The 19,699-nt window shown below is 41.2% G+C and overlaps 3 protein-coding genes and 3 non-coding genes across 7 annotated transcripts; 5 read left to right on the forward strand and 1 right to left on the reverse strand.

Moving 5' to 3' along the window:
* Positions 1-356: 356 nt before the first annotated feature.
* On the forward strand, positions 357-6,952 carry LOC119719849 (fibrinogen C domain-containing protein 1-like). Of its 2 annotated transcripts, XR_005270006.1 has the most exons (5): positions 357-967; positions 1,354-1,502; positions 3,089-3,356; positions 4,585-5,011; positions 5,091-6,952. XR_005270006.1 is itself a non-coding variant. In XM_038189349.1 (4 exons), exons 1-4 carry the CDS (start codon positions 829-831, stop codon positions 4,836-4,838), a joined length of 810 nt encoding a protein of 269 aa, XP_038045277.1. In that variant the 5' UTR covers positions 357-828; the 3' UTR covers positions 4,839-6,952. The 2 variants fall into 2 exon arrangements, 1 of the variants encoding a protein (XP_038045277.1); XM_038189349.1 differs by having other exon boundaries at positions 4,585-6,952.
* Trnaf-gaa lies at positions 1,010-1,086 on the reverse strand. Its single transcript is given in 2 exon segments — positions 1,010-1,045; positions 1,050-1,086. It is a non-coding gene; the product is annotated as a tRNA-Phe (tRNA).
* An 88-nt stretch (positions 6,953-7,040) lies between the features above and the next one.
* On the forward strand, positions 7,041-7,122 carry Trnal-aag. Its single transcript has one exon. It is a non-coding gene; the product is annotated as a tRNA-Leu (tRNA).
* A 551-nt stretch (positions 7,123-7,673) lies between these two features.
* Positions 7,674-7,755, forward strand: Trnal-uag. The gene has a single exon. It is a non-coding gene; the product is annotated as a tRNA-Leu (tRNA).
* A 419-nt stretch (positions 7,756-8,174) lies between these two features.
* Positions 8,175-11,819, forward strand: LOC119719092 (fibrinogen C domain-containing protein 1-like). The gene is made up of 4 exons (XM_038188409.1): positions 8,175-8,526; positions 9,329-9,477; positions 9,937-10,204; positions 10,930-11,819. Exons 1-4 carry the CDS (start codon positions 8,385-8,387, stop codon positions 11,181-11,183), a joined length of 813 nt encoding a protein of 270 aa, XP_038044337.1. The 5' UTR covers positions 8,175-8,384; the 3' UTR covers positions 11,184-11,819.
* A 2,483-nt stretch (positions 11,820-14,302) lies between these two features.
* On the forward strand, positions 14,303-19,457 carry LOC119719091 (ficolin-2-like). Its single transcript, XM_038188408.1, has 4 exons — positions 14,303-14,917; positions 15,935-16,083; positions 16,579-16,843; positions 18,867-19,457. The coding sequence occupies exons 1-4, from the start codon at positions 14,776-14,778 to the stop codon at positions 19,121-19,123; spliced, it is 813 nt and encodes a 270-aa protein (XP_038044336.1). The 5' UTR covers positions 14,303-14,775; the 3' UTR covers positions 19,124-19,457.
* Positions 19,458-19,699: the final 242 nt, after the last annotated feature.

Consider the following 19,699-nt stretch of genomic DNA (forward strand, 5'->3'; position numbering starts at 1 on the left):
GAATCATTTTCTCTTATTAGTGAAAGTATTACAATATAATCGCAGGATTTCCTAAGGTAAATAGCCACTTCCTCCACAGAGCGTGAACTTGAACACCTGAACAGGTTCTGCACCTTAAACTGACACCTCCTTAAAAACATGGCTGTAAGATTAAATAACGGCAACATTACACAATGAGTATTTATGATGTTTTGGAGGCCTTAAACGATTTCTGCGGTGGTCGCGCGTACGTGTGTCATACCTTCCGGCGCTGTGTAGGCCTAATCTTAATGCTTTACGTCCGGGTTTACAAGTCGTGTCAGGAGGTGCCTTCAATTTAACTTCTCACCTTTAAAGGGAACTACTGTCTTCAGCCAAAATGCTTCTCGTTTTTGTGAAGAAAATAAGTAAACGGATTGAAAGCACGCCCAGCTTGACTTTGAGATGATTGAAGACAGTTTTAAAGTTGAAGCGATTTTGGACTATGGCGTGGTTGTTAAGAGCACAAACAAAATTTGAGGAATAAGGAGGGAGATATTTTTTTCGGGAACATTTAGTAAACCCCCGGTTTTCAAAATCGATTAATCTAGTTGCGACGTCAGTGGGTGAGTCACGTGAATGCTTGCGTGGTTTGCCGGCCGACGCAGCGCGCATCACGGGAACATCTCGCCGTCGCGCCCCGTATACCCGACCACGCGTTCTCCGCTGCCTCGGTCCGGAGTATCCAGCCATTTTCACCAGGCTGTCCGACACTACCAGCACATCAGCTTCAAGTCCCAGCCACTGAGTGATTCGGACCGGTGATCGTCTTATAATCCGTTAGTGTCAAAGACTATTTTGACGGGAAAGATGGAAGGGTTTTTCTCCGTGGTGATCATGTTTTTGTCTCTGGTGGGGTCAAGTCTGGGCAAGTTCACGAACGTGACTGACCGTTGCTGCCCAGACAATTGTTGCAATGGGATCATGTTCGGTGGTCTGACGGGAAATGGTGAGTTTTGGAATCAGAATATCCTGCGGGGGAAATTTATTTTGGCGAAACCCGGTATCGAACCAGGGACCTTTAGATCGATCTTCAAGCTAACGCTCTCCCAACTGAGCTATTTCGGCAGTTGCTCAGATCAGTATGATTTGATTCTGACATTTACTTTCCCCATGTCACTCAATCGAAACTCTAAAAATTACTGAATGAACACACTAGTCACAGAACTGTAACAGCAAGTTCAATAAATTAACATGAGCATCAAATTTGATACAGTGTGTATGCATTAACTGTAAAAGGACGGCTCTATCTTACTGATATTCTGTCATTTACGATTTCAATAACTCTCTATTGCAAAGAAAATAAAAATATTCTCCCCCCCTTTTTTTTAACAGCTCCGGAGATTTTACCCACGAACTGCAATGACATCAGAGAGCTGGGTGGGGGCAAAGATGGTCTGTACACCATCTACCCCTCCTATGTCGATAACTGTGACGGCATCAGGGTGTACTGTGACCAACAAACAGACGGTGGCGGATGGACGGTACGTTAGTTTCAGATTTCTTGAGACCAACGGTTGAAACTCTACAGACAAAACACAAATTGGGAGGGAAAAAACTGCTTAAACTACATACACTGCCTTAACACATCCCAACGAAGGTTTGACACATTTTTGGTATTATTTCGTCACCGACACCACGAAGTAACACTCATGTACATACCAGTAAAAACTAGCAATCGGAGAAAACGGCATCTGAAGTTGAACGCCTTCTAAAACAACACTTTGCGTCAAAACTGCAGAGTATTTTTAGTTGGGTTGACACTTGATGTATTGATGTCATTAAATTTGCTGTTTTTGACCAGTTTGTGTATTAAAACAACAAGAAATAAGAGAAAAAAGATGAGTGCTAGTTCGTGAAACCAAAAAAGCTGCGAAACTGTAAATTTTCGTTTTCACGAAGTGGCACGCTTCAATGTATTACAACACTAGAAGAGTGGTACTTCGTGGAAACGGAGGTCAGCGCGCGCGCGCTCAAACAAGAAGAGTGTTAATTACTTCGTGAAAACGTTTTTCCTTGCATTTGAGAAGAGTGCGCGCCATGCATTACAATGGTAAATGGAACTTGAGTGTTACTTCGTGAAAACGAAAATTGTCACTTTCGCGCAAAAGTTGCCATGGTAATTAGCGTAATTATTAAAGTAAAGCTCTTGAAGATTTGAAACTTCGTGCAATGGTAGGCCTTGATGAATAATGTTTAAAAATGTAAAAAACTGAAAACCGAAACAAATATGGTTTAACACGTGGAGTGTTACTTCGTGGTGTCGGTGACGATTTTTGTTGCGTGCCTGTCCTCAATGCCGGATTTTTGTGTGTGCACATACAATTTTACGAAAAAGCAATCATCAAATTCCGGATTCCGTGCCTGTTGTCTCGTTTACCTATTCTCTTCATCTTTGCCATGCTAGCGCTGTTCAGCGATGTTTTTTCATATTCAGGGGAATCGATAGAGAAAGGACACTATTTGGTATCGAGTTTTGGGAACTTCGAACTTCCCAAAACCTTTTTTGGGGTCCTAAAACACATACTCCTCCAACTTGAATGTGTTTTCTTATTGGCCAAAAAGAGAACAGCGCCATAGTGTTAGCCGTTGTCCGCAGTCTCGTCCACCTTGAACAGGCTCGTTTAAGATTACATCCACGGTTACCGAAGCTACAATCCTGGCCAAATCTCGCTGGGCCCCCCAACCCCCCAGCCCCCGGTCAATGTTGTCTCTCATTGCGCAGTGTGTGCTCCATCCCCTGAAGAGAACAACATTGACCGGGGGAGCGGGGGAGTTGGTGACCGTTGGAAGCTAAGGTTATTTCCAAGTGTCCCAACCATTTTGGCCGGGATTGTTGTTGGGGTCCGTTGGCGATTAAGCGCCCCTGCTACAAATTGGTATGGTAACAGACTAACAGCCTAAACCGGTGTCCGGAAAACACCAATGGTAGACTAAATGGAACACACTGAAGTCGACGAAATGAAGTTCCGAAATGGAGTCTTATATTCCCCTGTAATAATTTTATGTTTGATATCTCCTAAAAATCTTGTGTCACAAATCGATAAATTTTTTTGGTGTTGCATACCAGGTGATCCAGCGCCGAATGAACGGCTGGGTGGACTTTCAACGAGGGTGGGACGAGTACCGTGACGGCTTCGGTTTCCTGACGGGGGAGTTCTGGCTGGGGCTGGAAATCATCCACCACATGAGCATCCAGGCACCTACAGAGCTGGTCATCTACATGGAGGATTGGCTCAACACCATTGCACGGGTCCACTACTGGAACTTCTATGTGTTAGACGAGTCGCTAGGCTACATGCTGAGCCTCAAGAACTATGACATCGGAAGTGACGTCGGTGAGTAGGCCACAAAAACTAAAATCTCTTTTGCCAGTGTAAACCAAAAAAGCTTGAAAAGTTGAGACTTCGGAGACAATTAGTGTTGATGAAAAAAAAATACAATTACCCATGGTGCACTGCACTAGCTGCCATCAAGAAGAATCTCCCATGATCATTCACGAGATTTGGCATGGAGCATGCGCAATCTGAGGACCACATCACGTGTGCGGAATTGTCTCATCAGGATCGAGTAAGGCCACTGGCAATTAGTGTAGTCCGGTTCTCTCATGTGTGCATGGTATCCTGACGCCGTTTGATATAAGGTGCTTTCGGGCTATGGGCTTCTCAACCTCGTCCCCAGTGCTTACTTTATTTCCAACCTCGTTTCCAATAGTAAGCCCTGGATAGCAAACTTTCTTCCTGTATTCTGATTCGATACTGTAATGGATTTATATCGTGTACTTGGTGTTGTTATTTCCAACGTGCATTACGTGTTTTCACGTTCTTTGTAATTGTTACACCCACGCCTCCTTAAAAATAATCATTTCTTTTCCAATGTGTTCAATGAAATGTGATACTGCATATTGTCTGGATAAGATTGTTACATTTTAATTTTGAAAAAAAAATTGTGTTTTCGTAACTCACGCCAGCCATGCTCACGCCGTGACGAATTGATGCTGTTTTTACACCAGACACCGCATACAAAAACAAACGCTAATGTAACGCATATGCAGGCACCAGACTATTCCTCATTTGCACACGTGTTCAAAAATCTTGCATACATGCAAATGATCAAATACCAGGGTGAGAGAGAAGGTAGTAGTAAGCGCGTACTGCTCGACACCCAGGGAACGAGGTTGTGGGCTTCTGTCCTTGGTCAGTTACCATTGTAAGGCCAATTGTTTTGGGGTACACGGCATGAATCTCACTTGGGATAATTTTAAGGGTGCTATAATAAAAAAAACATACTTTTTTTTGCAATCTTTTATGTTCATGAGGTACAGCTATTTGCATTGCTTAAATTAACATGACATGTTCAAATATTTTTACAAAGTAAATGGCTTCGCTCAAACATGACTTATGTAAATTGTCGTTCAGTCACACATGTCATACATAGGCCTACGTCATATCCTCTCAACCACTCCTGAAATTCTTCTCTTATAGTTTTCGTCTTCATGGGTGTTTCGATCCTCATGTTAAAAAAATATCACTTAAAATCCCCGTCAATCGTTCTACATTTCGACAGGTGACGGGCTCTCCCTCCACAACGGCATGAAGTTCAGCACGTTTGACAGGGACAACGACCGCAGCCTTGAGAACTGCGCCGAGACGCACACGGGGGCCTGGTGGTACAACAACTGTATGCAGTCCAACCTGAACGGCCGGTACCTGCGGGGCAACAACCCAGCGCAGTCGGGTCAGGGGGTTGTCTGGACACCCTGGACCGGCACCACGTACTCGCTCAAGACTGTAGTCATGATGATGCGCCACGTGGTTTAACATGGCTTGGTTTGTGGTCCTTGCACTCTGAAAAGTCACGGTATGATTTGACCCGAAATCCGGTTTCTATTTGGCCTGCCACCTTTCCGTGTCAAAATGCCACTTTTCCGGGTCAAAGTGCCACTTTTCCGGGTCAAAACGACATTTTTCGGGTCAAAACGACACTTTTCCAGGTCAAACCGACACTTTTCCAGGTCCAAATGACGGGTTTCATTCCGGGTCAAATGACCCGGAAAATCGACACTTTTCCAGGTCAAACCGACACTTTTCCAGGTCCAAATGACGGGTTTCATTCCGGGTCAAATGACCCGGAAAATGAACCACTGGGTCAAATGACCCGAAAAATCAGTAGAATTTTTTTTCTTTTATCATTTTGACCCGGAAAAGTGTCAGGCCCAATATGTCTCGAATTCCCGGGTCGAATCTGCCCGGGGACTTTTTTAGAGTGCATGGCAACGGCTGTTGTGAGAAGCTAGTCAGGACTCAAACGGTCAGGACTATCTTTCAATTCAATGTTATTCATTATGTATAAACATTAAACTGTGGTACTGCGGCAGTTTTCTGTACAAATCCATCTGACAGATTTGAGAGTCTTTGGTTGGAAAAGCCACTTTCTGTAGATCATATACCGATTGTATTATTATTATGTTATATGAATTCAAAAACTTGTATACGTCATGATAATTTTTTTAGCAATTAATAAAACAAAATTGACGTGACCCTGACCAATTTCGTCATTTATTCCTCAATCTGGGACTTCATGTACAAATAATGAAGTATGTTGCCACTAAAAATACATGTTAATTAGATTAAAAGCGAAAGATGACTCACCAAACATACCGGTAGTTTCTCCCAGCAATCATCAATCCTGTTTTATGCTTTTATTTCTTCGAGAAAACATCTGGTTGAAAACCCGTTGAAGACACCTGTTCAAGAAAGTAACAATATGAGATTTGCATTCGCATAAGACAAAAGAGTACCAAATAACCAAAAGTAGCGTCGATTAAAATAGCAGCTTATTTTTTTTTGTGTCCTAAGACTTGTTGTCAATACAATAATTAAATGTCCAGCAGTCCTTTTTAAAAAATTTATATAAGAAAAGATTTTATAAAGCGACAGTTAGACTGCATATCGTTATTGTGTACACTGTAAAAACGTTGGGTAAAATACTGTTGGGCAATGTAATTTACCCGATATTGGTATGATATTACCTCATATTGGGTTGAATTGGGTAAAAACTATCAAATTATTGGGACCAGCACTGGTCGAATTATCAACCCATTTTGCCCAACTTTTTTTTACAGTGTAGCGCTTAGATAATACGACTTATTGATGTCATTATTCAAAACAAAATGGTAGAAAAAATTGGTCGAATTTTCTGTTCAAACAAATTGACAAAATATTATGGGAAAGGTCGGATAGTTAGAAATTTAGATATTGAATTTGTAAAACCAAGTCAATTTTTGAATTCTCCGCAAAAACAGAGTGTTAAATTGGTTGTTTTGTGCTATGCCCAATGAAGATCATGGGTATAGAGATTTTATGTGAGAGGCCTGAAGCGGCCTGGAAAATAGAAAGAGGCAGATATAATTCTTTAGCCACATCACATTAAATTTTGTATTGTTTTCGATATATTTTGTTTAAGTTATTTTTAATTTGTGTTATAGTCTCTGTGTAACTAAGAAAGGCCCAGAACGTGTTTATGAGCCTCAATGTGTAATGTGATTTTGATTTGAAATACAATCATTTAACGCTTAACATTTTCCTAGAATATGAGGTTTTATAACTATTATTTTTTTAAATATATTTTATTATCACTTACTTCGAACAACAAGACCTATTCACCGGTATTCGCCCCGTGACTTTTTTTTATTCAACTCATACAACGCGGCAACAGAGGGCGCTATTTAGATGATTGACTGATCATGACAAACGTTAAATCCGTGATGCATCATAAAAGAGGCATGATTGATAAAGGTCAAAGTGCAAATTGGTTGCCATCGAGACACATTTTTTTGAGAGGGGGTAAAAGTCAGTGAATGAAGTTTTTACTATATTATTCGAAAGATTTTTCGAACAATGGTTTTCAAATAAATTACGTCATTGGGAAAATATATCGCATGGGTAGTGCAATATAATTACAAACTAATATAATTACACAGTGCGGATAGAGTGCGGATCTTGTTCGACAGGGTATGACACGGTAGCGTGGCCGAGCGGTCTAAGGCGCTGGTTTAAGGCACCAGTCATTTCGATGGCGTGGGTTCGAATCCCACCGCTGCCATATTTTTTTTTAGGGAACATATCATTAGTTATATTATACCAGAAGAAAAACGTTAATAATTTTTTTTAACAACTCTTTCTCTTGCCAGACGTTCTTTTTAAGTTCTTCAACAATGTTATGAGGCCAAAAAAGGGCTCCGGTTTCTAATATGCGCGCGTCACCGTAGGCATGTGCGTCGGCAAAATTAAACCTTTTTTTCAATGAAAGATGATGTCTCAAAACCGCCAAACTCACTGGTTTGACTGGAATCCTGCTGCTGCACAATTTTAACGTGTTTTTAGATGGGGTTACGATCGAGTATAAGCTTTATGTGGCCTCTCTGGGCTCCCATATATTTTGCACTAAATTTAGTCGGGCACCATTTGCAGTCATCAGCCGACATTTGAAGGAAAAAAAGGATAAAAAAGCCGCGTCGCCGCGCCACTTTTGAGGCAAGCTCCATACCAGAAACCGAAGACATTTTTTATTTTGGCCTAAAACTAAAACCATGTTTGATGTAAACAAAACTCACTGCTCCTTCGTAATTCATGAACAACAAATTTACTCGTACAGGTAGCGTGGCCGAGCGGTCTAAGGCGCTGGTTTTAGGCACCAGTCATTTCGATGGCGTGGGTTCGAATCCCACCGCTGCCACCATTTTTTTCTTTTTGGTTTGCAATGTTTTTCAATAATTCCAGCATAATTTTCGTAGATGTATCAAAGGTTTTAGGGTTCCAATACAACATTTGTTTAACAACCTAAACATAAGAAATTACACATGAAAATAGGAAGTTTTAGTAAGATTAATTCTCATTCCTCAACACAAAGAAATTCATTTTGGGAACTTGTTTACAAGTATTTTTGAAACCCTGCACAGTTTTTCATTTGCATTGCATTTAAAACGTACTTTGCGTGAGAAAGGATATGATTCAACACTTCACCCGACTTCTACATCCCATTACAAAAAATAGATCTGGCCTTAAAAATAGATCTGGCCTTAAAAATAGATCTGGCCTTAAGACGTCAGCGTAGGAGGTGATTCATCGGTCAAATACTGCTTTGTAGGCGGGGTCGAGTCGCCTTGGCCACCCGCACCGAATGATCTGCGTGCTCGCAAGCCTCGATCCACCTCAGGGCTTTCCATTATACCAAAACCGGCACTCAAAAAAGCCAAAAAGTACATGTTTACGACTAAAATTGTTTGTTATATTTGTGAATGGAAATAGCCCAGGCATCTTTTGGTGTCGGAGATTGTTTTGGAGACTTTTTAGACCGAAAAAAAGATGGATATCTTCCCTCGGACATTGGTCCTACTTCTGTGTTTGGCGGGCTCAGGACGAGCCGTGTTCACCAGAAACCAAACTGACCGTTGCTGCCCGGACGCTTGCTGCAATGGAATCATGTTCGGTGGTCTGACGGGAAATGGTGAGTTTGGGACATCAAAAACTTGACCGTTTGTAGTTTAAGTTTGCTCTCCTACATACAGTGGGAATAATCAGCGGTGAGTAGCCATTGAAAAAAAACCCACATCTCACTGTCAATGTGGTATCGTTGTTGAGAATTAGCATTTTTTTTAATTGTCCGATTATTTATACATTCATGAATCTTCGGCTGCTAGCGGAAGAGCCATAAAACTAGCCATGTTAAGAATTTAGGACTCAAACTGAACTAAGAAAATTTGAAGATTCTCGAAACAAGGCTAGTTAACAAACAATGTACAAACTCAGCTCCATATGAATAACCACATTTTGACATTGTAGGAGTCAAACTTTTCAGTTTTCATGCAAACTTTTCAGGAGAAACAATAGTGAAATTATTACCAACAAACAAGCAATTATGGCACTAACCTGTTGTCCAGTTTTGTGCTCCATAAAAGTCTACGTTCGACCCCATTCTGTTAGAAAAGATAAGAACGATAACAAACTGTGATTTAAAGTGGTTTACAATGTTTGTAAGATTTTGAAAGGAAAAACACATCAACATCCTGTAAGTATTATCCAATAAACAAATGCACATTGTGAAATGTATACAGGTCGGGGTTTCCTTGATATTTTTTTATGAAGAGGAATCGTTACCTTTCAAGGTATTACCTTTAGAAGATTCCATAGAGGAAAATTCAAATGAAAGTATTTCGAAATATTGCATAAAACAACTAAAGTCTTGGCTCTACTAAAATATGTTTAGTTAAAACAGACACAAAGGTTTCCCCGGCATTTTATTTCAATAGCTCCCGAGTTTTTGCCTAAGAACTGCCAGGACATCCGGGAAATCGGCGGCGGCAAAAATGGTCTGTACACCATTTATCCTACCAATATCGAAAGCTGTGATGGAGTCAGGGTATACTGCGACCAGTCGACAGACGGTGGCGGCTGGACGGTAAGCGACAAAATCGATACCCAAAGAGCAACAATGAAAAATGTATAAAAGAATCGACATCTTTGAAATTACTTGAGCGAGGTACTTAATCACAATTTCACTTTCATTTAAGAATACTTTGATTTAACCTATTGACGGTGAGTAATAAATCGATACCCAAACGTCGACCTTGGAAAATATAAGAATCGATTTAGTTAATTTTTGCACACTCGCTTGTGTCATTGAGCTTGACAAAATGGATGGTAAGCGATAATTCAATACCAAGATTTCGACACAGCAACAAGTAAGAATCGACAGTCGCTTTTGTCCTTAATCAAGGAGACACTTTAATACCATTGTTTCTTTATCGTTTTACCTACGAGGACCGAGCTGGACTGAATCAATGACACAGTCAACTAGTTTTAGAAACTCGTGTACTTCTCTCTCAGATGTTTAATGTGTGTGGTGTTTTTTTTGTAGGTGATCCAGCGCCGCATGAACGGCTGGGTGGACTTCAACCGAGGGTGGGACGAGTACCGTGACGGCTTCGGTTACCTGACGGGGGAGTTCTGGCTGGGGCTGGACATCATCCACCACATCACCACACAGTCCACGTCGGAAATGGTCATCTATATGGAGGATTGGCTCAACACTATCGCCAGGGTTCAGTACTGGAACTTCTGGGTGGGAGACGAGGCTTCGAACTACACGCTCAGCGTCAAGAACTTCGATATCGGCAGTGATGTCCGTGAGTATAGCCAAATTCAGCTGTAAACCAGATTTGCTCGACTTGTTGTCTCAGAATAGATAAAATGTTACAAAAGGTTGCAAAATTTTGCCCAAAGAGGTATGCCACAGCTACCCCTCTTATCGCAGTATGTCGTAGGGAACTCCTCACATGATGTAACAAGTTGATCACATCGAGTCTTCAACTTGCAAGTTATTCAAATGAACTGTAACAAAGGCATCCTGACGTCATTGTTCATTCCCTGTTGCCTTGTGACCTTTCTGGCGATTTGATTTGAGATTGGAGTTGTGATTTGACATGTGATTGATTTGGAGTTCACTTGTGATTTGACATGTGATTGACTTGTAGTTTACTTGTGATTTGACATGTGATTGACTTGTGGTTTACTTGTGATTGACTTGTAATTGATCCGTAGTTGAAGTATGATTGACTTGTGATTGATTTTAATTTGAACCTGGATTGACAAGTAGTTGGCTTGTGATTGACTTGAGATTGACCTTTAATTGACATATATTTTGGCTTGTGATTGACTTGAGATTGGCCTGTGATTGACATATAATTTGGCTTGTGATTGACTTGACATTGGCCTGTGATTGACATTTTATTTGACTTGTGATTGACATGATTTGACTTGTGATTTACCTGCTACTGACATGTGATTGACTGAACTTCAACTGTAGTCCTCCATTTCATGCCACCGTACTATTTTAATTTTTTTTTACCAGCCGACGGTTTGAGAGTCCATCATGGCATGAAGTTCTCCACTTTCGACCGCGACAACGACCGTTTTCTCGGCAACTGCGCCGTGGACTACACGGGGGCCTGGTGGTACAACGCCTGCCTGGAATCCAACCTGAACGGCCAGTACCTGCGGGGAAACAACCCGGCCGCCTACGGGCAAGGCGTCGTCTGGACACCCTGGACTGGCTACACCTACTCGCTGAAAACTGTAGTCATGATGGTCCGGCCCGTGCAGTAAAAACCAGGATTTTATTTTTGGATTCCACGTAAAAACTTGGGTTGTTTGGAAATCCTCTCTGCTCATGCGCACTTTGCTTGAGTTCATTGCCAGAATCGATTTGCCTGAGATCACAGATTATTCTTATTTTATTGAAATTTTTTTTAGGGTAAAACAAGTTTGTAAAATACAAAACAAAGCTAGCCACTTAATGTATAGATGCCTGAAACTTGTATCAGGAATTGTTATAAATTTGTCCAAGGAATAACAAAAATACTGAAGTTATTTTGACCCAACGTCTTCCCTATATCACACGACGAGCAATTGACGAATCACACCGACAAGAATGATGTATTTTCATTGTCGAACTTCAGTCCACTTTAGGCGATCATTTGACTACTCATCAACTCCTAAAGACACTGTGTTCGTGAATTCTGTTTTGAGATAAAAAAAACAAACAATGATGTCTACAAAGGTTTTACATATGGAATGACAGACCTACCTTTTTTTATTTTAGAGTAGCCACAATTCACATGTTTTTATTTAGTACGTTTGCAGTGTATAATGTTCTTGTAACTGTAAATTTCAATATAATATTGTTTGAAAAATTGGACAAAAAATGCTCGTGCAATGAAATAAAATGAATTAAAGAACTAACAACTAATGTAATTTTGTGTCACTACATATACAATTTGGAAATATGTACTTGCGAAAGCCACGTCACAGATGCAGTATTGGCATCTCGATAACAATCCCTTTATGATTTCGAACCGACATTTGTCCTATCAGTGGTACATTCATTTTGAATAATGTTTGAAGAAGCTGAACTTAAAGTATGAACCCCAAAATATTGTCCGAGCGATAAGCAAATTGTTGGCAAATAAGGAAGCAGTACAGGGTGGGTAAAAAAAAGAAACCCAAATGTCAGTACCAAGTATTTAACCCTAATCAGGCCGGGTTATTTTGACCATCTCTCAGCCGGGGGGGGGGGGAATCCGCCACCCCCCCCCCCCCAAGATCTCGGACATCGAGTTACGAACATTTTTGAAATTCGGTACATGCATAGAGCAACTCATCATGAACATACCCAAGAAATTTCATGACTATAGGTCAAAGGGTTTTGGAATTATGGGTAATTAATTATTCATATGTACGAATGGTTATTGTGCTCTGTGTACATGACGTATATGGGAAAATCAGTTTTCACGGCGCGTAGCGCCGGAAAATTTTCGCTACGCGGCAACCCGTGGTCCGATTTATATGTTTTTGGTATCAAAAGATGCGCAAGGCTCGAGGCTAAAAAGTCATAATAGGTCGGGTTGCGAATTTTTTTTTTTTTTAAGCTATCGCGGAAAAAGTTGAGGGGGGGGGGGCGGATTCCGCTCAATTAATAAGCTTTCTTTTAGTACAAGGATCATTCAAATCACTCATGTACTTTTCAAGTTACAGAATTTTGAACACAAACACCATTTTAAAGTTCTGTCCACGGATCACAAAAAATAAGTGTTCTTTCAGCAAAACGAAAACCTAAGGGATGTGTGTGAATTGTTTTCGTTTTGCTAAAAGAACACTTACCTTTTGTGTGATCCGTGAGCAGAACTTTAAAACGGTGGTTGCGTATAAAATTTCGTAACTTAAAAAGTACATAAGTGATTTGAATGATTCTTGTACTAACAGAAAGCTTACTAATTGGGCTTTCATATCCTAGATTTCAAAAGTGCTACAAGTAGAACTTCATTTCAAAAATGGCCTTGACATTTGGGTTTCCTTTTTTGTGTGGACTCACCCTGTATAAGGTATCGATTCTCTTTCATCGTATTAGTGTTCAGGTAAATGAGCGGAATGTCTTCTCAAAACCTATGAGTTGAGTGACTCATTCCCTCAGATCAGGTCACAGAGATGAAAAGTATCGAATGAACTGAGTAAAGATTAATTGAGTCCTCCAACTCAAACTCACTAGTAAAACAACTCACGAGGCTTGATTTCGCCCATTGTTTCCCTCGCCTGGAAAATCAGGGTTGTTATTCCTCGAGTAAAGCGAAGGATGTCTTAATCAGAGGGGACGGAACCTAGTGATTGGGAAGTTGGGCTGGGTTGGACCTGGGGCTTTTCAGAACAATGTGGAGATAATTAGCTGGAAGTAGGTTTAATGCGACCTTATTATCTGACCCTTGTTGACGATGACGTCATCGGTGAGCAAAACAAAAGTGAGGTCAAATTGGTATGAACTTTACAATTTAAGATATTATATAGAACATGATGATAAATACAAAAACATGAAATGTAACCCAAGCTTTCTTAAAGTACAGACATAAAATAACTCAGCAGAAAGATACTATATGCTCTGATAATTATCACAAAAACAAATTGAACTGAACCTCAGCTTGTTACCATAGCTTTCAACGGATAACACATAACTAAACAATAAAGGAAAAAATAATATACGGATCAAACTGCTGTACTTTGGTTGGGAAAGTGTCACATAGATATTGACATCATATAGATGAAATGACTACATTTTGGTCACGAAAGTGTCATGCAGTATCAGGGCGAATGAGATTATAGACAGGAATTCTGACTCATCCGTTCTTTCCTGTACGGCTAAATGCCGCAAAAATAGCCCGCACGATACCTATTAATAGACTCTTAAAGTTCAGATATATATCAAAGTCATTTTCCAAATTACGTTTTGCTTGCTCCGCCCATTTAAACAACTTAAAACTGCCCGTAGTGAATTCGATTTTAAGCGTTCTTTAAAACTCGCATCGTTGGTGGTAAATCTATTATCTTTTACTAATTCTGTTCAAAAGGGTTATGAATTGAAAATGTACTGTTGATTAAATCAGCTGTTTGCACTGTGTACCAAAGCTCCAACTTCAAAATTTAAAACATTTATATATTCGAGAAAGAGATGAGAACCGTTGAGCAGAAAGTAAATTGAAATTTGACATCAATTTTGCACTCCGAAACTTCAGATTGTGAGATGCCCGTCCTTGGGCCACGTTGTATAGAAGCCGGCCGGCATATTATAAATAGACATCACATGATACAGTGCGTCATTAGATCGGCTTCCTCCCAAGTTACAATCAATTACCGGTGACCCTTAGCTCAAAATCTTGGCAGACACACAAATAAACTTAAAGGGACTCCTCAAAAGTGCCAACGCCCATCTATCTTGTGCCGGTTGATCAGCAACTGGAAGTCCAGATGTTCACACTGCACGACTGAAGCTAAAGTTCTGGCAAAATCAACAGGACATTTTGTGTAGAAGTTAAAATCCAGATTGACATTGAGTTCAGGTTTGGCGGTTAATGTTTTTGTGTCCACCCTTGACTGTAAATGAGTCGGCCCTGTTCCACGCGTGACTCACCCGCCGTGACGTGGGTGAACTGAGGCCGGCACTACGGCACTGATGACGGCCAATCTTCTCGCTGTACTCCGGTCTATCCTGCCAGCTCGGGCCGCTCTATCGTTCCTCAAACGCATAAACGTCCTCTATCCATCTCGCTTCGATCCTCCGTTTTCTCACTCCACACTATTTAAACCACGATTTCTCTAGAAGTTTTTTGGTATCACTTCTTTCTGTTGAAAAGGGAATTACAGAGGAGTCAAAATGCTGAAATTTCTCGGAGTTGTCCTGGTGATATTGTGTGCGTTGGAGACCGGCGGGCAAATAGCTCAGGCCCCACCGCGGTCCCCGCCAGCTCCCGATAAAACGTGCTGTGGTGGGATCTACAACGGAGCAGCCGGCGGGTGTAAGTTTTTAAATTTTAATCTGTCTTGTTCAACATGTCCACTGTAGAAAACCAATGCCGAATATTTAGCAGAAAGTTGGAAATCACATGTTATTCCATCCATGCCGTAATCAATCGTTTTTAACTGGCTACTATCAAAACAAAATCGGGGAAATACTTCATTTATCGTTTGACTTGAAGATGCGTTTCCATCAATTGCTTTTTCCTAGAAATATGAAAGTTAGTCATTTTTGCATGAGAAATCGAACGAAAAAAATAAACCCAAAGTACAGTTATTAAATTTTTTCTTCACGAAAATCGAAATATTGGCTGACAAACGTTAATTTGGATCTTACATGGCAGGTTAAATTGGACGCAAAACGAAATTCCCTTTTTTTAATAGAACATACGATTACTATTGAAAAATCGTTACGAGAAAAAAACATGTATTTTTTTAAGAGCACGAGATATCATCTTTAATATTACGTGCCTTCGGTACATCCCTTCTTTGCTTTTTAACTTGGCCTATTAAGTTTGATACATTTTATGATCTCGATTTGAAAAATCTGTCCAATAACAAAATCAGTCTTTTTCTTAAACAAAGCGGCGTGCGTTGAGTGCGTATTAGTTGGCCGTTGGGTTTTATGGTATATTTTATTATTGCAAACGTTTTGCCCACAATTTGCATATTTTAAGCGCCCTCTTGCAGCCATTAGCCCCCTTGAGATATGGCAGACACAAAAGGAGGGCGCTGTTTGATTTAGGTAAAGTTTTGTTATTTACCCAAACCAAATAGCGCCCCCAAGTCCTTATATGTCCGCCATATCTCAAATTGGCTCATGATTAAGAACTCTGAACTGTGATATGACGTCATATCTGTTTGCCTATAAAGCATACCATGACGTCAGAAGTATGACCTTTAACCTTTAGGTGAATCCTAAGCGGCATATGGCAAAAGTGGCTCTTAAAGAACATGTTTATTTCCACTTTTCCTATTTTTGTGGCATCTACCCCCCCCCCCCCGCCCCACCCATGTAGCCCCTGTTCACATGCCAACCAACTGCCAAGACATCCGGGAACTCGGCGGTGGGCGTGACGGTATATACACCATCTTCCCAGCATTCTCTGACACGTGTAGGCCAGTCAGAGTCTACTGCGACCAGTCCAACCAAGGTGGCGGCTGGACGGTAAGACTACCAAACTCGAATTCAGAAGAAAAATAAACGTACATCTTCTATAGGTCACATTTTTTCACTGAGGAAAAATAGTGAAAACATGCTTGAACTATTCCTTTCATTTGAAGGCAAGACTGTTATAAAACGTAATAGACTGTTACAAAACGTAATAATAATCAGAGATAAGCAGCCAAAAATGAAATACCAAAATATGTAGCACTTATTACAATGTCTAGAACAACACATGAAAAGGTATGAATCGTAACAGGTATAAATCTCAGCTGAAGGTGACACTGATTGCTCGAATGTATATCCACTGCAGAGGAGTCGCAGAATGTGCCTCATCCATAACAAAAAAGGATGTGGGCGCATACAGCACTGTATACTGACAATTATAAGTGTGGTCACTTAATTAAGGAAATACTATGAGGTACTACGAGTGGCATCCTTACCATTTTGTCTTCTTTCATTCACTGAATGACTGCTTTGGTTTGACGGTGCGTCCAGGTTATTCAGCGGCGCCTGGACGGCCGTCTGGACTTCAACCGTGACTGGGCGTCGTACCGGGACGGCTTCGGTTACAACTCCGGTGAGCTGTGGCTGGGCAACGAGGTCATTCACGCCATCTCGGCCCAGGCCGCCTACGAGCTGCTGGTGATCCTAGAGGACTGGCAGTTCACCCTCGTCGAGTCGCACTACCGCAACTTCTACTTGGGCAGCGAGGCTACCAACTACACACTGCGGGTGGCCGGCTTCACTGGGGGACCAGGAGGCAAGTCTGTTACCGTTAATTTTTTTTTTTACATGGAGACCAGTGTTTTGTTTTATGGGTGCATACCTGCAAATAAACTCCCATAGACACTAGTGCTAAATGCCCGTACTTCAAAATTCTTTTAAAAATACTCAAAACTCTCACAGGTATTCAAGCTGCACAGAAAAATGATGATCAATGTGTCATCTTTCATTTTCTTTTCAATTTATGGTGGGTTGACCATTGACTTTTCGAGATATTTTCACGCAAAGAAGACGACACCTATTTTCCCCAAAGCGGAAAAGTAGCCATCTTGAAAAACGATCCCTCCACAACATGGCAAAATAGCGCCACTTTCGAGCCCAATAGCATCCAAAATGCTCAGAATTGGAAGCCCCAAGTCCGGGCTAGAGGTTCACTACCATATCTCTTCAATTCCCCAATTTTACGGCGCTCAGAACTCTCTAATATAGAATATTTTGAGGGTATAACTTTTATTCATGAGCTTGGCGGATCGATTTACAGGTGTGTACCCTATAATAGCAGGCAACTTTTAAATTTTAACACAAAATCACATTCAGGACAAGCAGAATATCTCCAAAGTCAATATTTTGAAAAAAAAAGTGAAAGAAAAATATTATCTGAGGTAGATATTAAGCCCGAAAATAGTGATTGTTTTGCCCCTGCTAAGCTGTAGAGCGCCCTCAGCGACAATAAATTGAGTTCCAGCTACTTTTAAGCTCAAAATGCCCCCCCCCCCCCTTTTTAAGTATCAATTGTTGTAATCGGGTGATAGCCTACTGCTCCCTAATGATTTGGAAGCATCCGTTACGGCAAAAAACCCTTGTTGATACCTTTAAAACACTTTTTCCCCCTCCCCGTGGGTTCCGCCCACTGAAAAGACCACTGCCGCGGCACAGCGCATGCGCGAAACGGCCATCTTTGTGATTCTTTATAGGGTGCATACCTGCAAATAAACTCCCATAGACACTAGTGCTAAATGCCCGTACTTCAAAATTCTTTTAAAAATACTCAAAACTCTCACAGGTATTCAAGCTGCACAGAAAAATGATGATCAATGTGTCATCTTTCATTTTCTTTTCAATTTATGGTGGGTTGACCATTGACTTTTCGAGATATTTTCACGCAAAGAAGACGACACCTATTTTCCCCAAAGCGGAAAAGTAGCCATCTTGAAAAACGATCCCTCCACAACATGGCAAAATAGCGCCACTTTCGAGCCCAATAGCATCCAAAATGCTCAGAATTGGAAGCCCCAAGTCCGGGCTAGAGGTTCACTACCATATCTCTTCAATTCCCCAATTTTACGGCGCTCAGAACTCTCTAATATAGAATATTTTGAGGGTATAACTTTTATTCATGAGCTTGGCGGATCGATTTACAGGTGTGTACCCTTATTTAGCAGAGTTTAATTGAAAGGGCGCCACCAAGAGGTTACAGCAGAGGCCATTTTTGCAGTGCATTATGGGATATTCGACACCCGCACGACAGAACATTCTCCATATTTTATGCAATAAGCCCAAAGAACAAAACAAATTGAGGTGGCGTGTTGGGAAAACCCCCAGACAGATTTTATTCTCTTCCACGTCCTGTTTTTTTTACCGGTTGAATAATGTAAGTATAGTTCTAAAGTTACAAAGCCAGTGTTCAATATTGTCTTAGCATACTTCTGTCTGGTTCTTAACAGATAGAGCAGCATAAAGTGTGGCCTTGTAAAATAAAGGAGCCAGAAGAGTAACAAGAATACTGATCAATAAGAAACGCTTGGAGACTGATACTAAAACAACCACTTACCTGGGTTTTTTTAACACTCTCCAAAATGCATTTTACGAGTTAGCTTGAGTTTGTTAGGTCTGCAAGTAGAACACTCGTTTCGACGAATGCTATTTATCGATATCAGTGACAACCAGGTCCTCAATGGCCAAATGAGGGCGCTCTTTACCTTTACAATGAAGAGACTCCAGACAAAAAAGGTCCAAGCAACGAAATTCTGATAAACAATATTTTGTTTGATGACTTACAGGTGACGCTCTGTCCGCCCACAACGGCGCCCAGTTCTCGACCTACGACCGCGACAACGACCGCTGGGCCGGCAACTGCGCCGTGGAGTACACGGGAGCTTGGTGGTACTCGACCTGCCACAACTCCAACCTGAACGGCCAGTACCTGCGCGGCATTGTGGGCGCCGGGCAGAACGCCAAGGGCGTAGTCTGGTTCACCTTCCACGGCTATGGCTACTCGCTCAAGACGTCAATCATGATGATACGGCCGAAGTTTTGAGTGACTCTATATATGCACTTTTTATGTATCATACATGCGTGTGGGCTTGAGACTAATTCCGTTTCCGCGGTGGCCATCTTCGCCTAGTCTCCTGACTCCACACGGCTACGGCTATGGCTCCTCATTCAAGACTTCCATTATGTTGATGATTATTATTTTTAAGGGGCTGGAATTGAGACTGCTAATTTTCTCGTAACGGCAGCCATCTTTGTTTACATTCCTTACTCCCCAAATGGCTGATTAAATTTTACCACAGCCTACTTTAGGCCAAAAAAAGTCTTCGGTTTCTGGTATGGAGCTCGCCCTAAAAGTGGTGCGGCAACGCGGCTTTTTTTTTTTTGTTACTTTTTTTCCCTCCAAATATCGGCTGATAACTGCAAATGGTGCCCGACTAAATTTAGTGCAAAATGTATGAAAGCCGAGAGAGGCCACTTAAAGCTTATACTCGATCGTAACCCCATCTAAAACACGTTAAAATTGTGCAGCAGCAGGATTCCAGTCAAACCAGTGAGTTTGGCGGTTTTGAGAAATCATCTTACATTGAAAAAAAAAGTTTTCAATTTTGCCGACGCGCAT

This window comes from Patiria miniata, unplaced genomic scaffold (assembly GCF_015706575.1).
Source record: "Patiria miniata isolate m_02_andy unplaced genomic scaffold, ASM1570657v1 HiC_scaffold_8, whole genome shotgun sequence".
NCBI classification, from domain to species: domain Eukaryota; kingdom Metazoa; phylum Echinodermata; class Asteroidea; order Valvatida; family Asterinidae; genus Patiria; species Patiria miniata.

Excerpts from the sequence above, each read along its gene's own strand:
- LOC119719849 (XM_038189349.1), top strand. The coding sequence starts at position 829 with ATGGAAGGGTTTTTCTCCGTGGTGATCATGTTTTTGTCTCTGGTGGGG. Across the intron at positions 1,503-3,088 it reads CAGACGGTGGCGGATGGACG|GTGATCCAGCGCCGAATGAA; the intron begins GTACGTTAGTTT and ends GTTGCATACCAG. Across the intron at positions 3,357-4,584 it reads TGACATCGGAAGTGACGTCG|GTGACGGGCTCTCCCTCCAC; the intron begins GTGAGTAGGCCA and ends ACATTTCGACAG.
- LOC119719092 (XM_038188409.1), top strand. The coding sequence starts at position 8,385 with ATGGATATCTTCCCTCGGACATTGGTCCTACTTCTGTGTTTGGCGGGC. Across the intron at positions 8,527-9,328 it reads CGGTGGTCTGACGGGAAATG|CTCCCGAGTTTTTGCCTAAG; the intron begins GTGAGTTTGGGA and ends TTATTTCAATAG. Across the intron at positions 10,205-10,929 it reads CGATATCGGCAGTGATGTCC|CCGACGGTTTGAGAGTCCAT; the intron begins GTGAGTATAGCC and ends TTTTTTTACCAG.
- LOC119719091 (XM_038188408.1), top strand. The coding sequence starts at position 14,776 with ATGCTGAAATTTCTCGGAGTTGTCCTGGTGATATTGTGTGCGTTGGAG. Across the intron at positions 14,918-15,934 it reads CAACGGAGCAGCCGGCGGGT|CCCCTGTTCACATGCCAACC; the intron begins GTAAGTTTTTAA and ends CCACCCATGTAG. Across the intron at positions 16,084-16,578 it reads ACCAAGGTGGCGGCTGGACG|GTTATTCAGCGGCGCCTGGA; the intron begins GTAAGACTACCA and ends CGGTGCGTCCAG.